General features: G+C 44.2%; 1 protein-coding gene across 1 annotated transcript in view; it reads right to left on the bottom strand.

The window, feature by feature from the left end:
• LOC122540761 (suppressor of tumorigenicity 14 protein-like) overlaps positions 1–23,845 on the bottom strand; it is a 121,133-nt gene that overhangs the window by 42,880 nt on the left and 54,408 nt on the right. Inside the window, exon 9 of the mRNA XM_043676959.1 lies at positions 5,110–5,204. Within this exon, the coding sequence (XP_043532894.1) occupies positions 5,110–5,204 (95 nt within the window). The remainder of the gene's footprint in view (positions 1–5,109; positions 5,205–23,845) is intronic.

Here is a 23,845-nt window from a genome sequence, read left to right as displayed (position 1 = left end):
AGACAACATCATTACACCGAACCCCAGAGGAGGAGAAAATCTACCATCGCCTCTTGACCTTTTTTGACACTTCCATCATCAAATCCCCCACTATCATTATCCTGTGATTCCCATTGATGAGAGAATGGCATATATGTGCTGTGACTAGACAAGGGAATCTTGTTTTTTTTAAAACACGTGAGATGTGTTTTTGGCAACAGAAACAGGAAGCCAGATTATCTAAATGACTATAACTTGAGATGGGGTATGTGCAATGAGACCTGGATGTCCTTGTTCACCTGTCGCTGAAAGCAAGCTTGCAAGTACAACAGGTGGAGAAGGCAGGAAATATTATATTGGCCTTCTTAGCAAGCAAGCTGAAGTATAGGAGCAGGGATTTCTTGCTGCAATTATACAGGGGCTTGGTGAGACCACACGTGTACAGTTCGGGTCTCATCTGGGGAAGGATGTTCTTGCTGCTGAGGGAGTACAGCAAGGTGTATCAGTCTGATTCCTGGGATGGCAGCACTGACACGTGATGAAGTTTTGAAACAGTGAGGATAATATTCACCGGAGGTCAGAAGTATGAGGGGGATCTCAGAACCTTATAAAACTCAAACAGGACTAGACAGCAGAAGCAGGAAGGATGTTCCTGATGGCAGTTGAGTGTGGAACCAGGGTCACTCTCTGAAGAGTCAAAATGTGTGGTGCTGGAAAAGCACAAAAGGTCAGGCAGCATCTGGGAGCTGGAGAATCGACGTTCGGGCATAAGCCTTTTATCAGGAATTTCTGATAGATGATAAGTGGATACAGGTGGGGGGTAATTCTGATAGGTCTGTGGGAAGAAGAGGTAGGACAAGTCAACAGGGTAGTGCTAAGTTGGAGGGTTGGATCTGAGATGAGTTGGTGGAGGAAAGAATTAGAAACTGGTGAAGCCAATGTTGATGCCACGTGCTTGAAGGATCCAAAGGCGGAAGATGAAGTTCTTCCTTCATTGATGGATTTGATTTGATGGTGGAGGCAGCCCAGGACTTGCATATTGTTGGGGGAGTGGGAGGGGAGGAAAGGGCTTATGCCCGAATCGTCGATTCTCCTGCTCCTCGGATTCTGCCTGACCTGCTGTGCTTTCCAGCAACACACACTCGACTCTGGTCTGCAGTCCTCACTTTCTCCTGGAGTGGAAGGGGAAGTTGAAGTGGTTAGCTACAGGGCGATAGGGTTGTTTGGTGTGTGTGTGTCCCAGAGATATTCCCTGAAAAGCTCCATGCAATAGCACCCTATTTCCCATGTAGAGGGGACCACATCAAGTGGATGAGGTGGGTGGATGTGCAGGAAAATCTTTACCAGATGTGAAAAGATCCTCTGGGGCCATGGACGGAGGTGAGGGTGCAGGTTTTACACCTCATGCGGTGGCAAAGACAGGTACTGGTGTGGAGGGTGGGTTGGTGAGGGTTATTGACCGAACAAGGGAGTCGTGGAAGGAATGCTTTCTGTGGGACGTAGGTAGGGATGGGGAGGGAAATATATTTTTTGGGGTGGGATCTGACTGTAGGTGATGGAAATGCAGAGGTTTGTCCGGAGATTAGTGGGGTGGAAGATGAGGAGCAGGGAGGTTCTATCCTTGTTGCGGAGGGAGGGGTGGGGTTCGAGGGCAGAGGTGCGGGAAGTGGAGGAGATGCACTGGAGGGCATTATTGATCATGTGGGAGGGGAGATTGTAGTCCCTGAAATAGGAGGATATTTGGGATGTTCTGGATTGGAATTGTTCCTCCTGGGATAGATATAGTGGAGGTGGGGGAATTGGGAGCAAGGGATCATGTTTTTAATCAGGGGGGTTGGTTGGGAGGAGGTGTAGTCAAGATAGCTCTGAGAGTCAATGGGTTTGAAATAGAGTTAAGATTAGAGTGGTGCTGGAAAAGCACACCAGGTCAAGCAGCACCCGAGGAGCAGGAAAATAGACATTTTAGGCAAAAGCTCTTCATCAGGAATCTAATCTCCAGCGTCTGCAGTACCCACTTCTACCGGGTTTGAAATTGTTGCCAGTGTTGAGTTGGTTGCTAGAATTGGAGACAGAGGTCCAGGAAGGGGAGGGAGTTGTCAGAGATGATCCATGTGAACTTGAGGTCAGAATGAAAAGTGTTGATGAACCATTCAACCTCCGCATGGGAGCACGAGGTGGCACCAATACAGTCATCGATGTAGCAGAGTAAAAGGTGCTGGTGTAGCTACAGAAGATGTACAGTTCCACTTACCCTACGAAGAGGCAGGCATAGCTGGGGCCCATGCGGGTACCCATAGCTACCCTTTGGTCTGATGGAAGTGAGAGGATTTGAAGGAGATGTTGATGAGGGTGAGGACCAGTTCCGCCAATCGAGTGAGTGTGTCAGTGGAGGGGGCATGGTTAGGTCGGTAGGAAGAAACGGAGTCCATGTGGGCCTCCACCAGGAGGATGGACATGTACAGGGACTGGATGTCCACGGTGAAGATGAGGTGTTGGGAGCCAGGCAATCAAAAGTCATGGAGGAAGTGGAGGGCATGAGTGATGTCCTGAATGTACGTGGGGAGTTCCTGGACAAGGAGAACAGGGCGGAGTCGAGATATGAGGAGATGGGTTCAGTGGGACAGGAGCAGGTGGAGACAATAGGTCAATCAGGTTTGTGGATTTTGGGTAAGAGATAGAATCAGGTGGTACAGGATTGAAGGCTGTGGATGGGAGATCCCCTGATGTGATGAGGCTGTGGACAGTTTGGGAGATGATGGTTTTGTGAAGGGTGGGGTTGTGGTTGAGGGGGCACAATAGGTGGAGGTGTCAGCAATTTGGCATCTAGCTTTGGTGAGGTAGAGTTCAGTATGCCACACTACCGCTGAACACCCCCCCCCCGCCGCCACACTGTCCCCGTCCCCATCCACTGGTTTGATGGCAAGGTTGGGGTTGGAGCAGAGGGAGTGGAGGGCTGCGCATTGCGAGTGTGAGAGGTTGGTGTGGATGAGATGGGTAGACAGGTTGAGACGGTCAATGTCACAACAGCAGTTCAAGATAAAAAGGTTGAGGGAGGGTAAGAAGGGTGTCTACAAGTATGTTGGAGGTTGGGGAAGGGGGTCTTCGCCGGGTGGATGGGAGTCACGAATGAAAATGTAAACACCGAGGAGGCACTGGTGGAAGAAAAGTTCAAATGGTGCAACACACACCAAATTCGATGACCTTTACTGAGCACTGATCATTCACCCACCTAACCTGCGCATCTTTGGACTGTGGGAGGAAACCAGACCAGACACACAGGGAGAATGTCTATGTAGAGTTTGCACAGTTGCCAGAGGGTGGAATTGAACCCAGGTTGCTGGCGTTGTGAGGCAGCAGTGCTAAGAGCAGTCACTGTGCTGCCCCGTGGTAGAGTGGAGGGCCATGAGGTGGCAGGTTCTGTTGGAGTATGATTCTGCTGCCACTGATTATCCACTGCACCTCATGGAAAACCCAGTCCTGAGTTGTTAGCTCTGTTCAAAGTCTGTTCCATTTAGTATCCTGTGGAACTTCCCTCCTGACTCCCCAAACCTTGTTCACCATCTGCATGTTAGGAGTTAGGACTATGATGGGATATTCTCCACTTGCCTAGATGATTGCAGCTCAACAAGAGGACACAGCAACCTGTTTGAATAACAGCCTGTCCACAACCTTGAACTTTTGGTGATGGGTAATAAATGCCAATGATGGTTGTAGTTTGTCAAAGAATTAAAATAAGACATGAGTGGAGCCAGAAGACTGGAGGATAACAGTTGTTACACATCCCATTTGAAACATATTACAGGGATAAATTTAACAACTAAAAGCCTGTCAGGTTGCAGTCAATGGTGAGGAGACCTTTAATACAATTTGTGTTTATACCACCATTTATATAATTAAACATCTCACAAGCAGTAATTATGAAACAAAATATGACCTGGGCCTCAGGTGATATTAGAAAAGCTCGGTCAAAAAGGTAGGTTTTAAGGAGGGCAGAAGTTGGACCACAAGTGCATTAGAATAGTTAAGTCGAGAGATGACAAATTCACAAAAGAGGATTTCAGCAGGAAATAAGCTGAGAAAGGAGCAAGGTCTGACAACATTGCGGATCTGGAAACAGGTGACTTCAGTGATAGTGAACCCAAAGATCAAATGGACTGGTTTAGTCTCAGACTGCGGTCAGGGAAAGATATGGATCCCGTACAAAGGCAACAGAGCAAGGAGCCACCATCAAAAACAATAGGTCTCATCTTCCTGATATTTAGTTGGGAGTAAATTTCTGCTCAGTCAGGCAGTCTGACGGTTTAGGTCTCTTCAACAGTCGTGCGTGAGAAGGTGAAGCTGTGCATTGTCTGCATAAAAGCACACTTAGTTTCAGTACCATTAAGTTAATATGAAGTTTAGATTACTTAGTGTGGAAACAGGTCCTTTGGACCAACAAGTCCACACAGACTCGCCGAAGTGCAACCCACCCAGATCCATTCCCCTACATTTACCCCTTCACCTAACACTACGGGCAATTTAGCATGGCCAATTCACCTAACCTGCACATTTTTGGACTGTGGGAGGAACCGGAGCATCCGGAGAAAACCCACGCAGACACGGGGAGAATGTGCAAACTCCACACAGTCAGTCGCCTGAGACGGGAATTGAACTCGGGTCTCTGGCGCTGTGAGGCAGCAGTGCTAAACACTGTGCCGCCCACTTGTTTCTCTTTTGTCCTGTCAATCCCAGAGTGTCTATGTTTTTGTAGATAAGAAATGGGATCAGAATAGATAAGAATGGAACAAGTGAGAGCAGTCTGACATAGCTGGATGACAAAGCAGAGTCCCTAGATGATGTTTTCATCAACCCAATCAAAGGCTCCAATCAGGTCAAGAAGGCCCAGGTAGCAAAGTCACTCTCTCTTACGATCACATAGGATGAAATTTGAGACTTTGACGAGAGCTGTTTCAGTATTGTAGATACTGTAGATGACAAAACCAAAAAAAATTAGGAAACAATGGTCAAAGGGCTAAAAGATAACTGCCTGGCAAAATGTTCACAATCACTAAAATGTAATAGTGAAGTGTGAAGTAATGCATCTCAATAGGAAGAACATGTGACAGAACAAACCAAATGGTATTTTCTTACCTTTAAGGTCCAGGTACAGTCTGCTCGAGGTGGATAATAGGCAGGGTAGTATGGGGAAGAAAAGTTCCCAGATCCTTCCAGAATTTTTCCACACTCTATCGGAAACAAAACACCTTTTTTGGTCAACGGGGTAGCTGATAAACATTTGTAAAAACACAGACACTCTGGGATTGACAGGACAAGAGAGAAACATCAAAAGCAGAGTTTGTAACAGAAACACTGACTGAATACTTCAATTATACAGGATACAGATGAGACCACATTTGGAATACTGTGCATATTCTATTTGAGTGATAGAGAACTATTGCACAGATAAAGGCCTTTGGTCCATTGCGTATCTGATGCTCAAAAACAAACATCTAAATATTCTAATTCCATTTTCAAACACTTGGTCCATAGCCTTAAATGTTTAAGAATGCCAGCACATATATGATGGTTTCTGCCTCTACTACCCTTACAGGTGATGAATTTCAAATCCCACCACCTTTTGGGTCAGAATGCCTTTATCTCACATCTCCTTTCAACCCTTCTGACCCTTAGCTTAAATCTATGCCACTAATTATTATTCCCTCCATAAGGAAAAAACTTCTTCCTGTCTACCCTCATAATTTAACAAATACTACTCATAATTTAACAAATCTCAATCATGTCCCCTCTCAATCTCCTCTGTTCTGAAGAAAAGAACTCTGATCTATTCAATGTCTTTTCATGAAAGAAACTCTCCAGCCCAGATAACTTCTTGATAAATCTCCTCTGCATCCTCTCCAGTGCAACCACACCCCTCCTACAATCTGGACTCCAGAACTGCACACAATACCTCTAGCTATGGCCTAACCAACATTTTATACAGTTCCAGCCTAACCTCCCTCCTCTTAAACTCTATGGTATCTTTACTAATAATGGCAAATATCCCCTTATGACTTCTTAACCACTTTCTCCAACCATCTTGAGACCTTAAGGGATTCTTCTTCATGCACACCAAGGTCCCTTTGGTGCTTCCCATAATACTACTATCCATCATGTATTCCCTTGCCATGTTTGTTCTTCCTAAATGCATCACCTCATGTTTATCTGAAATGAATTCTATTTGCTACTGATAAGCCCATATGACCAGTCCCCAGACCTCTAATCTAAATATATTCTTCTCACTATTTACTATTCCATCAATTTTTGTGTGTTACGTGTGAACTTACTGGCCAACCTTCCTACATTTAAATCTAAGTCAGTTATGCAAAGCACAAATAGCAAGGGCCACAACACTGACCCATGGGATCCCACTACATACAGACTTCACATCGGAAAACACCCCTCAACCATCATCATGTACGTCCTGTCACTCAGCCAACTGTGAAGCTAATTTGCCAGATTTTGCCGAATCCTCTAGCCTCTTACTTTTGCTATTTGTCTACATGTGAGATTCTATCAAAATCCTTGCTGAAGTCCAAGAAGGCATTAAAAGCAGTGCTCCCATTACACACCTGGTCACCTCTTCAAAATTCAAATGTTGGTCAGACCTGACCTCCCCTTAATAAAACCATACTGACTACTCCTGGCTAATCCCTGTTGCTCCATTTGAAGTTTAATGCTGTCCCTCAGAATTGCTTCCAATAGTTTCCAATAGAGAATTCGAAAAACTTTGGTTTGTTGCCTGCACCACATGCTAACGAGGCGAGGAATAGGGAGAGAGAGGAGTTGAACATGTGGCTACAGGGATGGTGCAGGAGGGAGGGTTTTGGATTCTTGATAATTGAGGCTCTTTCTGGGGTAGGTGGGACCTCTACAAGCAGGATGGTCTTCATCTGAACCAGAGGGCTACCAATATCCTGGGGGGGGGGAGATTCGCTAAGGCTATTGGGGTGGGTTTAAACTAATCCAGTAGGGGGATGGGAACCAAAATTGTAGTTCGAGTATAGAAAAGGTGGAGAGTAGGGAGGTCCGAAATCAAGTTTCAGGGACACAAGATGGCAAGCAAGACGTTGGTTTGAAGTGTGTCTACTTCAACACCAGGAGCATCCGGAATAAGGTGAGTGAACTTGCAGCATGGGTTGGTACCTGAGACTTCGATGTTGTGGCCATTTCGGAGACATGGTTGGAGCAGGGGCAGGAAAGATTGGTGCAGGTTCCAGGATTTAGATGTTTCAGAAAGAACAGAGAAGATGGTACAAGAGGAGGAGGTGTGGCATTGTTGGTCAAGGACAGTATTACAGTTGCAGAAAGGATGTTTGGGGACTCGTCAATTGAGATAGTATGGGCTGAGGTTAAAAACAGGAAAGGAGAGGTCACCCTGTTTGGAGTTTTCTATAGGCCTCTGAATAGTTCCAGAGATGTAGAGGAAAGGATAGCAAAGATGATTCTCGACAGGAGAGAGAGAGACAGGGTAGTTGTCACGGTGGACTTCAACTTTCCAAATATTCCAAATATAGTTTGAGTACTATAGATGGGTCAGTTTTTGTCCAGTGTGTGCAAGAGGGCTTCCTGACACAGTATGTAGACAGGCCAACAAGGGGCGAAGCCACATTAGATTTGGTACTGGGTAATGAGCCCAGCCAGGTTTTAGACTTGGAAGTAGGTGAGCACTTTGGCGATAGCGATCACAATTCTGTTAAGTTTACTTTAGTGATAGAAAGGGATTGGTGTATACCACTGGGCAAGAGTTACAGCTGGGGGAAAGGCAATTATGATGCGATTAGGCAAGATTTAGGAAGCATAGGATGGGGAACGAAACGGCAGGGGATGGGCACATTAGAAATGTGGAGCTTATTCAAGGAAAAGCTCCTGTGTGTCCTAGATATGTATATACCTGTCAGGCAGGGAGGAAGCTGTGGAGCGGGGGAGCGGTGGTTTACGAAGGAAGTGGAATCTCTGGTCAAGAGGAAGAAGACGGCTTTTCTTAGGATGCGATGTGAAGGCTCAGTTAGGGCGCTTGAGGGTTACAAGGTAGCCAGGGAAGATCTAAAAAGAGAGCTCAGAAGAGCCAGGAGGAGACATGAGAAGTTGTTGGCGGATAGGATCAGGATAAACCCGAAGGCTTTCTATAGGTATTTAAGCAATAAATGAATGACGAGAGTAAGATTAGGGCCAATCAAGGATAGTAGTGGGATGTTGTGTGTGGAGTCAGAGGAGATAGGGGAGGCACTAAATGAATATTTTTCGACAGTATTCACTCTAGAAAACGACAATGTGGTCGAGGAGAATACTGATATACAGGCTACTAGACTGGGGGTGTGATTGAGGTTCAGAAGGAAGAGGTATTAGAAATCCTGCAGAGTGTGAAAATAGATAAGTTCCCTGGGCTAGATAGGATTATCCTAGGATCCTCTGGAAAGCCAGGGAGGAGATTGCCGAGCCTTTGGTATTGATCTTTAAATCGTCATTGTCTACAGGAATAGTGCCAGAAGACTGGAGGATAGCAAATGTGGTTCCCCTGTTCAAGAAGGGGAACAGAGACAACCCTGGTAATTGTAGACCAGTGAGCCTTACTTCAATTATTGGTAAAGTGTTGGAAAAGGTTATAAGAGCTAGAATTTATAATCATCTAGAAAAGAATAATTTGATTAGGGATAATCAGCACGGTTTTGTGAAGAGTAGGTCATGCCTCACAAACCTTATTGAGTTCTTCGAGAAGGTGACCAAACAGGTAGATGAGTGTAAACCAGTTGACATGGTGTATATGGATTTCAGCAAGGCGTTCGATAAGGTTCCCCACAGTAGGTTATTGTACAAAATGTGGAGGAATGGGATTGTGGGAGATATAGCAGTTTGGATCAGTAATTGGCTTGCTGAGAGAAGACAGAGGGTGGTGATTGATGGGAAATGTTCATCCTGGAGTCCAGTTACTAGTGGTGGACCGCAAGGGTCGATATTGGATCCACTGCTGTTCGTCATCTTTATAAACAACCTGGATGAGGGCGTAGAAGGGTGGGTTAGTACATTTGCAGACGACACTAAGGTCGGTGGAGTTGTAGATAGTGACGAAGGATGTTGTAGGTTACAGAGGGACTTAGATAAGCTGCAGAGCTGGGCTGAGGTGTGGCAAATGGAGTTTAATGCGGACAAGTGAGAGGTGATTCACTTTGGTCGGAGTAACCAGAAGGCAAAGTACTGGGCTAATGGTAAGATTCTTGGTAGTGTAGATGAGCTGAGAGATCTCGGTGTCCATGTACACAAATCCTTGAAAGTTGCCACCCAGGTTGACAGGGTTGTTAAGAAGGCATACAGTGTTTTAGCTTTTATTAATAGAGGGATCGAGTTCCAGAACCATGAGGTTATGCTGCAGCTGTGCAAAACTCTGGTGCAGCCGCACTTGGAGTATTGTGTGCAGTTCTGGTCACCGCATTATAAGGAGGATGTGGAAGTTTTGGAAAGGGTGCAGAGGAGATTTACGAGGATGTTGCCTGGTATGGAGGGAAGGTCTTACGAGGAAAGGCTGAGTGGCTTGAGGCTGTTTTCGTTAGAGAGAAGAAGGTTGAGAGGTAACTTAATAGAGACATATAAGATAATCAGAGGGTTAGATAGGGTGGATAGGGAGAGCCTTTTTCCAAGAATGATGACGGTGAGCATGAGCAGGCATAGCTTTAAATTGAGGGGTGATGGATTATAGGACAGATGTCAGAGGTAGTTTCTTTACTCAGAGTAGTAAGGGTATGGAATGCTTTGCCTGCAACGGTAGTAGATTCGCCACATTTAAGTACATTTAAGTCGCCATTAGATCCAAGATTGCGGCGACCCAGCAAGTCTGACTCTATAGTGCTCCTCCCAAGACTTGGGTAAAGTGGGTCACCCACCCCCACCACACTCACTAAATCATTTATAATAGCTGTTTAATTTAATTAGTTGCTTAGTATTAAATTTAAACAATCTAATATTTAGTAAAAATGACCAAAGGGAAGGGAGCCCGCAGCTCTCAGCAAGCAGGAACTCCTCCCCCACCCTCTCCAGCTGCAGCTGAGGCATCCGCAGCCGCCCCGAGGGACTTACCTACAGTGACAAGCCTTGTGGAAATGATCTCCAAACTGGATGCGAAGATCGATGCTTTTACTGAAGAATCCCGAAATCGATGGGACTCACTCTAGGCCACGCTGCAGAAGCACAACCGAGACATCCGGGAAATCGAGCGCCGAGTTGGAGGGGCGGAGTTAAAGGCCGCGACCTCCGAAACTACAGCGCAAATGGCCGTAGATCAGGTCCGGACTCTCGAACAGCGAGTCCGGACCTTAGAGAATCACACTGACGACCTCGATAATCGAGGTTGTCGAAAAAATATTCGTTTGCTGGGCCTTCCTGAACGGGAAGAGGAAGGCCAGCTTACAGCATTCCTCGAACAGTGGCTGCCACAGCTTTTAAATTTGGAAGCTGGATCAGGCCAGGTAAGGGTGGAATGGGCCTACCGGGTCGCAATACACAGGCCCGGCTCGAACCAGCGCCCACACCCGGTCCTGTTCCGGCTGCAGAGCTATAGGGAGAGGCAGATACTCCTAGAAGCTTCCAGAAATCTTGGAAAAGAGCCCCAAGCTATGATCTATAACGGATCCAAGTTCATGTTATTCCAGGACTTTTCCCCAGTTCTGGAATACAGAGAACACCGAACGGAGAATTCACCACAAAGGTACACAGGAAAGCCACACACACAGACCAAGTCCTGAACTATGAAAGCAACTACCCCAACACACACAAACGAAGTTGTATCAAGACACTGTTCAAACGGGCCACAACACACTGCAGCACACCAGAACTGCAAAAAGAGAAAGAGGAACACCTGTACAAGGTATTCGCCAAAAACGGATACCCGCGCAATTTCATCAACAGATGCCTAAGAGAAAGACAACGGAACGAGGACATGCCGCAACCCAAAGGACTAGCCACACTACCATACATCAGGAGCATTTCAGAACTGACAGCCAGACTACTGCGACCACTAGGACTTATAACAGCACACAAACCAACAGCCACCCTCAGACAACAACTCACCAGAACGAAGGACCCGATACCCAGCAAGAGCAAAACTAATGTAGTGTACAAAATCCAATGCAAGGTCTGCACAAAACACTATATAGGACAAACAGGAAAAATTGGATGTGCAATCCTTTGGCAAATGTAGGATCACTGATTGGCCACATTTTCGGACAGCTGAAATTGACAACTGGAAGCGGCAGGGACAGGCCACTATAAATGCCGGAGGAAACACCACAGAAGCGCTTCACAGGAGGCTCCCAAGCACTGAGGATGTCACCTAGACAGGGGACGAAACGTTTGCAACAAAGATTTCCAGCTCGGCGAACAGAACCACAACAACGAGCACCCGAGCTACAAATCTTCACCCAAACTTTGTGTGTGTGTGTGTGTGTGTGTGTGTGTGTGTGTGTGTGTGTGTGTGTGTATATATATATAAAAGCTGGGAGGTTTGGTTAATGTTGGTGGGGGGAGGTGGTTACCTTATTCTATTTTACCTCTGTCTTTAGGACAGAGAAACAAGTTGTTTCTCCCTTGTTATTTTGTATTATTATATTTAATTATTATTTGTTGAGGTTGTAATTTTATAGTTATATGTTTATATATGGTATTAACATTACCAAATATATCCAGGTGTTAGTATGGGTCGGGGTAGGGTGCTCACTGTTAACTCTAGCTTTGTACTATATCTGAATTCTCCTCATTTTATTGAGGAGCGCCTGGGTCAAGGGTGGGGCATTGGTTGGGAGAGGATATGATGGACTTTTGGAAAGGAAGTGACACCCCCTGGGAACAAGGGGGAAAATCTCCACTTAAATAAGTTTTTTTTTATTTAGAAATAATTTATTATTATACTGTTGTGAGTGTATTAGAGAGCCTTTATTTTTGTAAATTTTATATGCTCTATGCTCGGGATGTTCTGGATAGGGTTTCCCCTCCCGAGGAGTCCCGGATTTGCCCGGATGATTATGGTTGATCAGTCGGTTAAGTGGTGCACCTGGAATGTCAAGGGGAGTAATTCGCCAGTCAAAAGGAAGAAATTATTATCAAATCTTAAGAAAGAAAGAGTTGATATAGCTCTCCTACAGGAGACACACCTGGCGGATAAAGAACACTTGAAATTACGACAGGGTGGATTTGATCAGGCCTTTTTTTCTTCTTTTAGCTCAAAAAGCAGGGGAGTTGTTATTCTTGTTCGGAAGAATTTCCCTTTCAAAATCCTAAAGCAGATAAAAGACGAATCTAGACGATATATTTTGATTAAAGCCCTTATAAATGGAGAGGAATATGGGATTTTAAATTTGTACTGCCCCCCGGCACACCCCTTTAAATTTATAATGGAAGCATTTTCAAAATTGATGGCTTTTGGTGCCCGTCATACAATTATAGGGGGAGATTTTAATTTATTATGGATCTGGAAATAGATAGGATTCCCAAGAGTACTGCAGGTGTAGCTCCCAGATCGAGACAATTGGTGGATCTGAACAAAGAATTAGGATTAGTAGATGTATGGAGATGTCTTCATCCACAGGGCAGAGATTTTTCTTTCTACTCCAATCCACATAAATGTCATACCAGAATTGATATGTTTTTTGCCCCCTCGATTTTTTAAAATTCCATATCATCCTGTAAAATAGGTAGTATAGCAATTTCCGACCACGCTGCTGTATATATGGAAATCAAGGCGAGGGACAATGGGACATCCCCTCAGCATTGGCGTATGGACCCCTTCCTAATGAAAGGTAGTAAATTTGTAAAGTACTTCTCTCAAGAATTTAAAACTTTTTTAGAAATTAATTCAGGTACGGCTAGCAACCCGTCAATGATGTGGGAGACCATCAAAGCTTACATGTGAGGTTTGATCATCTCCTACTCAGTGACCCAGAAAAAATTGAAGAGAGAACAACAGCATCTGCTTGAAGCTCGCTTAAAAGCAGCTGAAACAGCATACAAAGATAGACCTTCTATTATTAAATTGCAAAGGATTACGGCCCTTAGGACAGCTCTAAACACTACGCTTACTCAAACGGCTAAGAGGGAAATATTATTTGCAAAACAAAGGTTATATGAATATGGCGACAAACCGGATAGATACTTAGCATTTCTCGCAAAGAAAAAAAAGGCCCCTCAGACTATTACGTCTATCAAGGAAAGTACGGGTATTTTGACTCATTAATGCGATCTTTAGAGAATTTTATTCTGAGTTATATAAATCACAGGATTGTGAAGATAGGACTAGGAGAATGCAGTCATTTTAAAAATTTGACCTTTCCGGGCCTAACTCCGGAACAGGTATCGGTCCTAAATGCTCCTCTAACAGTCCAAGAAATACTTGATGCAATTAGGCAACTTCAGAGCGGTAAGGCACCAGGCCCAGATGGTTTTCAAGCTGAATTCTATAAAGAATTTACAGAAATATTGGCTGGTCCACTTATGGACATGTATAACTATGTCAGGGCTGTCTGACATAGTCAGGGCTGTCTCCCGCCTTCACTGAAAGAGGCAAATATCTCTCTTAACCTTAAAAAAGGAAAAGACCCAGAAGATTGTACATCATACAGACCAATATCCTTGCTAAATCTAGATTTTAAAATCCTTTCTAAAACGTTAGCATGGAGGCTAGAAAGGGTATTGCCACAGATTATAAAGGAGGATCAGACGGGGTTTATTAAGGGCCGTAGATCATCCAATAATATTAGAAGGGTTTTGAATATGATTCAAGCCTGTCATCAGGGAAAGATACCAGGAGTAGCAGTTTCATTAGACGCAGAAAAGGCATTTGATAGGGTCGAATGGTCATATTTGTTTTACACATTGGAGAGGTTTGGTGTTGGACAGGTGTTTACCAAATGGATCTCAACATTGTATAGTGATCCCAAAGCAGTTGTGGTTACCAATGGATTAGGTTCGGATAGCTTCAGTGTGGGTAGGGGCTGCCGTCAGGGATGTCCTCTCTCACTATTGGTATTTACGCTAATAATTGAACCACTAGCAGAAGCTATACGAGCCGATCCTAATATAACAGCTCCGAGGATTGGTACAGGTAAACATAAAATTACCCTTTATGCAGATGATGTTCTTCTATTCATCAGTAATCCTCTGATGTCTGTACCTCGCCTAATCCAAGTTATTAATACATTTAGCGCATTCTCAAGTTATTAATACATTTAGCGCATTCTCAGGCTACAAAATTAATTTTTCAAAATCGGAGGCTATTCCAATGGGTGGCCTTGCTATGATACCCCACTTAGTGGATGGATCCCTTTTTCCCTTTCATTGATCCCTGGAGGGCTTCTTATATTTAGGCATTTTTATTACCCCAGTATTTGGTTAGTTGTTTAAGGCTAATTTTGTGCATTTACTGGAAAGGATAAGGCAGGACCTCCAGCGATGGGGAGACCTTCCAATTTCCTGGTTGGGTAGAATAGCACTAATTAAAATGAATGTCCTGCCCCGTCTCCTATACCCTATGAGAATGCTTCCGGTGATGCTGCCGAGGCTGGCTCTACGTAAATTATATGGCTGGCTAGGTTCCTTTATCTGGAATCATAGGCGGCCCCTCATTAAGCTGAAGAAGCAACAGCTTCCACAGGCAAGGGAAGGATTGGACTTCCCAGATTTTAGGAAATATCAGTTAAGTTCCCTATTAAGTTACATAGCTGATTGATTAGATTAGATTTCTTACAGTGTGGAAACAGGCCCTTCGGCCCAACAGGTCCACACCGCCCCGCCGAAGCGCAACCCACCCATACCCCTACATTTACCCCTTACCTAACACTACGGGCAATTTAGCATGGCCAATTCACCTGACCTGCACATCTTTGGACAGTGGGAGGAAACCGGAGCACCCGGAGGAAACTCACGCAGACACGGGGAGAACGTGCAAACTCCACACAGTCAGTCGCCTGAGTCGGGAATTGAACCTGGGTCTCTGGCGCTGTGAGGCAGCAGTGCTAACCACTGTGCCACCGTGCCGTCTTGTCTGACCCGCAATCAATCTGGCTGGACATCGAGGCCTCTCAAGTAAAATACCCACTTATTCACCTTTTATTTTCAGACAAGAGGAAAATCATTACAGATCACTGTAAAAACCCTATAATATTAAACACAATTAAGGCTTGGAATATAATGCGGCAAAATGAGGGTAATTAACATAAAACATCCCCCTATGCACCGATAGCGGGAGCATGGGGATTCCAACCGGGGTTTACAGATGCCACTTTTAAACTCTGGAGATCCAGGGGTATCTCATGTTTAGAGGACCTATTTAAAGATGGGGTCCTGAAGTCTTTTGAACAGCTGCGTCAGAAATTCGGATTACCCAATGGTAATTTCGATACTTCCAAATTCGAGACTATATACAGAAGAAGTCTACGTTATTAGATAGTCTTTATAAATCAGATAGAGAATATAGTGTCCTACGGCCAATGGGGGTATCTTCCGTCAGTACTATTTATCATTTACTACATGATGAAGTATCGGGAGATATGGATAATCTGCTTAAAACATGGGATCAGGATTTGGGACTAGAAATCTGTATAGAAACATGGAATGATATTTGGGGAAAACGCTAGAAGAATTACTATCTGTAACAGAACCCAGGCTATCCAGCTGAAGATACTTCATAGGGCCCATATAGCACCGGTTCGATTGGCAAAATTTAAGGCAGGAGCATCTCCAATGTGTCCCAAATGTAAAATAGAGGTGGGCATTCTTGTACATTGCCTATGGACCTGTCATAAGATCCGTAGATATTGGACTAAAGTAGCAAGTACCCTGACAGAAATTTTAGGAACGGAAATTAAAGTGGACCCTGTATCTCTCCTTTTGGGCTTTTCGAACTTTCCCTCCCTGGACATGTACGGGAAGAGATTATTTTCTATTCTCTCTTTCTGTGCAACGAGGGCCCCTCTGGACTTTCAAATTGGCACAGATTAATTATGGAATGTATTCCCCTTGACTTCCTTACAAATATGGTGCACCGAAAGACCGAATTATTTTATAAAATATGGCAGCTCTTCTTGAATTACACAAATACAGATATTTCGACTATCCTAACAAGGGCTTTTATTTAATTGAGATTACAAACCTGGCTGGTCCGGGGCCCCTTAGGAGAGGAATCCCGCACGAATACGGGTTTTATTACATTTGATGTCAACACATTCCGAGTATGTAAGAGACTTAACTATACACTCTGGTTAGTTGTAGGTTAGATTAGTAGACAGTTGAGGTTTCTTTTCTTTTTCGGTATTTTTTCTTTTGTTAAATTTTGGCGATTGTATATTTGATTTAATTGCATATCAATGTTTGTATTTGAGAGTTTTATTTATTTTTGTAAACTTGTAAAAATGTTAAATTTCTAATAAAAATCTTTAAAAAAAAAGACAAGCATATGGACGTACACGGAATAGTATAGGTTAGATGGGCTTCAGATTGGTATGACAGGTCGGCGCAACATTGAGGGCCGAAGGACCTGTACTGCGCTGTAATGTTCTAAGTTCTATGCCCCAGCTATTCCCTCCCTTTCATAAATCGACAACCTGGGATACATTTCATCTGGCCTTGAAGATTTTTACTTTAAACCTGCCAGACCACTCACCACCTCCTCTCCATCTATGCTAATTTCTTCAATTATATCATCGATCTTCACCCTGATTTCTATCCACATATCCTCTGGCTCCACACACGTATTATCATTGTGGTCCTTTATGGGCCCTTTTTACCCCTTAATATATCTGTAAAACAACTTAGAATGTTCCTTTATTTTATCTGCCAGTATCCTTTTATAACCCCTTATAGCTCTCCTAATCTCCATTTAATTTCCCTCGTGCACATTCTCTTCCTCTGGAGGTTCTATTATTTTAAGCCCATGATGGCTACTATATGCCTCCATTTTCTCTTATCCAATGCTGTATGGCCCTTGATATCCAGGATTTCATGCTCCCATTCTTTTTCTTTTTTGGAACATATTGGAACTGTACTCTCCATATTTCCTTCTTTAAAGTATCCCAGTATTCTGAGACAGACACACATGAAAGTAACTGCTCCCATTCCACTCTGACCAAACCTTATTTTATCTTAATGAAATCAGCTTTCGTCCAGTTTAGAACTTCAATTTCAGGCTCATCCTTTTTTCCACAATAATCTTGAATCTCATGGAGTCATGATCACTGTATACAGAATGCTCCCCTACTGATAGTTCAGTCACTTGTCCAGCTTCATTACCTAAACTTAAGGCCAGAATCACACCCTCTTTTCCATGTACTAAAAAGGTTGGATTTTAAGAATTCCATTCTCTTCAAAGCTTTCACATAATGATTATCCCAGTTAATGTAGGGGAAGTTGAATTCCCCTAACACTTTCCTGAAATTTGGTTATGTATCTGCTCAGAGAAAATGGGGACAGCAGATACTGGAGATCAGAGTTGAAGAATGTGGTGCTGGAAAAGCACAGCCAGTCAGGCAGCATCCGAGGAGCAGGAGAGTCAACGTTTCGAGCGTGAGCTGATGAAGAGCTGCAGTCCACATGATGCAGGCAGGCCCACAATGCCATTATGGAGGTAATTCCAGAATTTTAATAAAGCAACAATTCTTTGAGGATGTGACAAAACACATTAAAGAAGGTAGAGTAGTGAATGTGGCGTATTTGGATTTTAGCAAGGCATTTGATAAGGTTCCCCACGGTAGGCTCATTCAGAAAGGAGGCATGGGATACAGGGAGATATGACTGTCTGGATACAGAATTGGCTGGCCCATAGAAGACAAGAAGGTGGTAGTAGATGGAGCTCAGTGATCAATGGTGGTCCGCAGGAATCTGTTGCGGTCCCTCTGCTCTTTGTGAATTTTATGAGTGACTTGGTTGAGGAAGTGGAAGGGTAGGTTAGTAAGTTTGCCAATGACGTGAAGGTTGGAGGAGTTGTGAATAGTTTGGAGGGCTGTCGTAGGTTGCCACTGGACATTGACAGGATGCAGAACTGGGCTGAGAGTGACAGATGGAGCTGAACCTGGAAAAGTGCAAAGTGATTCATTTTGGAAGGTTGAACTCGAATGCGGATTACAGCGTTAAAGGCAGAATTCTTGGCAGTGTGGAGGATCAGAGGGATCTTGGGGTCCATATCTGTAGATGCCTCAAAGTTGCCAGCCAAGTGAATAGGGTTGTTAAGGCAGCATATGGTGTGTTGGCTTTCATTAGCAGGGGAATTAGTTTAAGAGCCGTGAGGTTAAGCTGCAGTTCTATAGAGCCCTGTTTAGACCACACTTGGAATATTATTTCCGGTTCTGGTTGCCTCATTATGGGAAGGACGTGGAAGCTTTAGAGAGAGTGCGGAGGAATTTACCTGGATGCTGCCTGGGCTGGAGGGCAGGTCCTATGAAGAAAGCTTGACAGAGCTGGAGCTTTACTCATTGGAGTGCCGACTTGATAGAGGTGTACAACATGATGAGCGGCACAGATAGAGTGATTAGTCAGACACTTTTTCCCAGGGCAGAAATGCCGATCACAAGGGGGTCATAATTTAAGGGGTTTGGAGGAAGGTTTATGGGAGACGTCAGAGGTTGGTTCTTTACACAGAATGGTGGGTGCGTCTGCCAGTGGTGGTAACAGGGTCAGATACATGAAGGACATTTAAGTGGCTCTTGGATAGGCACATGGATTATAGTACAATGAAGGAGATGTAGGTTAGCTTGATCTTAGAACAGTACAGGCTCTTTGGTCCTTGATGTTATGTTAACCTTTTATTCTACTCTATGTTCTATGACACTGAAGAATCAGTTAAATATTTCCAAGTCATGGCAACATGCCCATGTCATTCTAGATAGTAAATGTTGAGAGTTTGGAAGGTGCTGTCTAAGGACCTTTGGGGAATTTCTGCAGCGCATTTGGAGATAATACACACTGCTGCTACAGAGTGTCGGCAGTCCAGAGAGTGAGGACAGCGTTGGTAGATGTGGTGCCAACCAAGCGAGGTTTCTTTATCTGAGGTAGCGTCAAGCTCCTGGAGTGTTTTTGGATCAGCATACGTCAAGGCAAGTGGGATGCATTCCATCACACTCTTCACTTGAGTCTTGTAGATGGTGAATGGGCTTTATGGAGTCAGGGGGAGAGTTAGTTGCTGCAGTGTTCCTAGTTTCTGACCTGCTGTTGTAGCACTGCATTTATATCAAGAATCAACTTCAGTTCCTGACCAATGGTAAATCCCAGGATGTTGATAGTGGGAGATTCAGTGACGGTAACTTAATTGAATATCAAGGGGTGGTGGTTAAAACATTACAGTGCAGTTCAGGCCCTTTGGTTTCACAGGTTGACGCAACTTTGAAGACCAATCTGAAGCCCATCTAACCTACACTATTCCATTTTCATCCATATGTTTATCCAATGACCATTTAAATACCACAAAAGTTAGCGAGTCTACTACTGTTGCAGGTAGGGCATTCTATGCCCCTACTACTCTCCAAGTAAAGAAACTACCTCTGATATCTGTCCTATATCTATCTCCCCTCAATTTAAAGCTATGTCCCCTTGTGCTATCCATCACCATCCTAGGAAAAAGGCTCTCACTGTCCACCTTATCTAACCCTCTGATTATCTTATGTCTCAATTAAGTCACCTTTCAACCTCCTTCTCTCTAACAGCCTCAAGTCCCTCAGCCTTTCCTCATAAGACTTTCACTCCATACCAGGCAACATCCTAGTAAATCTCCTTTGCACCCTTTCCTACACTTCCACATCCTTCCTACAATGCAGTGACCAGAAGTGTACACAACACTCCAGGTGCGGCCCCACCAGTTTTGTACAGCTGCAACATGACCTCATGGCTCTGAATCTCAGTCCCTATGCCAATAAAAGCTAATACATCATATGCCTTCTTACATCCCTATCAACCTGGGTGGCAACTTTGAGGGATTTACATTGACACAGATCTCTCTGCTCATCTACATTACCAAATATCTTACCATTAGCCCAGTACTCTGCATTCCTGTTGCTCCTTCCAAAGTGAGTCACCTCCCACATTTCCACATTAAATTCCATTTGCTCCGCTCAGCCCAGCTTTGCAGCTTATCTATGTCCTTCTGTAACCTGAAGCATCCTTCTGCACTACCCACAACTCCATCAACCTTAGGGTCATCCACAAATTGACTAACCTATCCTTCTATGCCCTCATCCAAGTCACTTATAAAAATGACAAACAGCAGTGGACCCAAAACAGATCCTTGCGGTACACCACTAGTAACTGAACTCCAGGATGAACATTTCCCATCAACCACCACCCTCCATCTTCTTTCAGCTAGCCAACTTCTGATCCAAACCACTAAATCACCCTCAATCCCATGCCTCTGCATTTTGTGCAATAGCCTACCATGGGAAACTTTATCAAACACCTTACAGAAATCCATATATACCACATCAACTGCTTTACCCTCATCAACATTTTTGGTCACCTTCTCAAAGAACCCGAAAGGTTTGTAAGTCATGACCTACCCTTCACAAAACCGTGTTGACTATCCCTAATCAACTTATTCCTTTCTAGACTATTACAAATCCTCTCTTCCTTAACCCTCCACAACCAATGTAAAGTTCACTTGTCTATAATTACCAAGGTTGTCTCCACTCTTCTTCTTGAACAAGTGGATAACATTTGCTATCCTCCAGTCTTCTGGCATTATTCCTATAGAACATAGAACAAAACTGGTCTATCTTGGAGATAGTCACTGATTAAGTGGTCTCTTTTTGGAGGTGGTCATTGCCTAGCACCTGTATGGCGTGAATGTTACTTCCTACTTGTCAGCCCAAACTCAGCTATTATCCAGGTCTTGCTGCTTCATGGACTGCTTCAGTATCTGGTGCTAAAAAGTGTACAGTGAACATCTCTGTTTCTGACCTCATGATGGAGGGAATGTCATTGATAGAGCAGTTGAAGGTGGCTGGGCTTGGGACACTACCAAGGAACTCCTGCAGAGATTTCCTTGAGTTGAGATAACTGAACTGCAAGAACAACCATCAAATCCCTCCTGCTCCAGAGGTGTGTAATAACACACTGAACAGGTTGTTTGGGGTAAAACAAATCTTCCACTAGTGGAGTTTACTTTTTCCTTTGATTCCCATTCACTCCAGTTTTGCTAAAGTTCTTTGATGCCACATCTGGTCAAATGCAGCCTTGACGTTAAGGCTGTCATTTTCACTTTCCATCTGGCATTCAGAGCTTTTGACCATGTTTGAACCAAGGCTGTCATGAAGTCGGGGGCTGAATGGCTCCGGCAGAACCCAAATTGGGTCTAAGTGAAGTTATAGCTAAGCAGGTGCTGCTTGATAGCACTATTATCCACACCTTCCTCATTTTATTGATGATCGAGATTAGACTGATGAGGCGGTAATTGGCCAGATTGGATTCATTCTGCTGTGTGCACGCAAGACATATCTGAGCAAGCTTTTACATCAGGTAGGAGCCAGCGTTGTAGTTGTGAACAGCTTGACTAGAGAAGTGTTAAGTACTGGAACACAAGTCTTCAATACTATTGCTGGAAATGCTGGTCAGGTCCCATAATGTTTGGAGTACCCAGTGCCACCAACTGTTTCTTGATATTCTGTGGAGTGAACTGAATTGGCTGAAGACTGATATCTGTGATACTGGGGACCATTGCTGGAGACAGAGATGGAATATCCACTCGGCACTTCTGGCTGAAGATGATTGCGAATGCTTCCACTTAGTCAGTCAAATGTGATGCAACATATTTTTACCAATAAAGTACCACATCAAAACTTACAAATTAAATGGTTACAGGAATGTGGAATCAGTGCTGCTGTCTCAGGGAAAGACTTCAATGATGAAAGGGAATCGAAAGATGAAGGAATCTCACTCCAACATACACAATCTGACAGGATGACAGGAAAATTGAAGAATAAACCCCTGCTAGTTTCACCTAACACACAAAATACTTTGTAAATGCCCACACAGGTAAAACTATTGGCCATCATGTAGCTCCAGAACAGTACTGCTCAGCAACTACTTAACAGAACTCTCTGATGTCTGGTGCCAAATGTTGCTGAACATATCTAGGAAAAATACATTGTGAAATATTCACCCTCATTTTCAACACAAATTATAATACATCCACCATTCGCTTCAGGGACAGAGAAATAACACAAACTAGATTGGAATCCTATTTGCAATAGCATTAGCTAGGCACTCACTCGAAAAAACTCTAGATTCAGAGAAATGTCTTTCCTCAGGTCCCAGTCCACTGCCCTATTTCTAGGTCACACTTGAATTTGGATTAGAACATAGAACAGTACAGCACAGAACAGGCCCTTCAGCCCACGATGTTGTGCTGACCACTGATCTTCATGTATGCACCCTCACATTTCTGTGACCATATGCATGTTCAGCAGTCTCTTAATTGTCCCCAATGACCTTGCTTCCACAACTGCTGCTGGCAATGCATTCCACGCTCTCACGACTCTCTGTGTAAAGAACCCACCTCTGACATCCCCTCTATACTTTCCTCCAACCAGCTTAAAACTATGACCCCTCGTGTTAGCCATTTCTGCCCTGGGAAATAGTCTCTGGCTATTGACTCTATCTATGCCTCTCATTATCTTGTATACCTCAATTAGGTCCCTTCTCCTCCTCCTTTTCTCCAATGAAAAAAGTCCGAGCTCAGTCAACCTCATCCTCTTTATCAGAGGATGTTGCCTTTCAGTCCAGGCAACATCCTCTGAACCCTCTCCAAAGCATCCACATCTGTCCTATAATAGGGCGACCAGAACTGGACGCAGTATTCCAAGTGCGGTCCAAAGTTTTATAGAGCTGCAACAAGATCTCAAGATTCTTAAACTCATTCCCCCTGTTAATGAAAGCCAAAACACCATATGCTTTCTTAACAACCCTGTCCACTTGGATGGCCATTTTAAGGGATCTATGTACCTGCACACCAAGATCCCTCTGTTCCTCCACACTGCCAAGAATTCTATCCTTAATCCTGTACTCCTCCAACCTTTGTGTCGTCTGCAAACTTGCTGACCCATCCTTCAATCCCCTCATCCAAGTTATTGATAAAAATTACAAACAGTAGAGGCCCAAGGACAGAGCCCTGTGGAACACAACTCACCACTGACTTCCGGGCAGAATATTTTCCTTCCAATACCACTCGCTGTCTTCTGTTGGCCAGCCAATCCTGTATCCAGCTATGTTCCCCTGTATCCCATTCCTCCTGACCTTCTGAATGAGCCTCCCATGGGGAACCTTATCAAATGCCTTGCTAAAGTCAATACCACTCGCTGTCTTCTGTTGGCCAGCCAATCCTGTATCCAGGCAGCTATGTTCCCCTGTATCCCATTCCTCCTGAACTTCTGAATGAGCCTCCCATGGGGAACCTTATCAAATGCCTTGCTGAAGTCCATTTACACTCTCATCAACTTTTCTAGTCACATCCTCAAAGAACTCTATAAGGTTTGTGAGGCATGACCTACCCCTCATAAAGCAGTGTTGACTGCATTTAATCAAGCCATGCTCTTCCAGATGGTCATAAATCCTATCCCTCAGGATCCTTTCTAACACCTTCCAGACAACAGACATGAGACTTACTGGTCTGTAATTGCCGGGGATTTCCCTATTTCCTTTATTGAAGAGAGGAATTACATTTGCCTCTCTCCAGTCCTCAGGTACAACTCGAGTGGAGAGCGAGGATGCAAAGATCTTTGCAAGTGGCGAAGCAATTGCATTTCTCGTTTCCCAAAGCAGCCGAGGACAAATCTGGTCCGGGCCTGGCGACTTGTCAATCTTAACGTTTGAC

Source organism: Chiloscyllium plagiosum, chromosome 35 (genome assembly GCF_004010195.1).
Source record: "Chiloscyllium plagiosum isolate BGI_BamShark_2017 chromosome 35, ASM401019v2, whole genome shotgun sequence".
Lineage (NCBI taxonomy): Eukaryota > Metazoa > Chordata > Chondrichthyes > Orectolobiformes > Hemiscylliidae > Chiloscyllium > Chiloscyllium plagiosum.
Note: the sequence above shows the minus strand (reverse complement) of the source record. Positions and strands in the feature narration are given on the sequence as shown.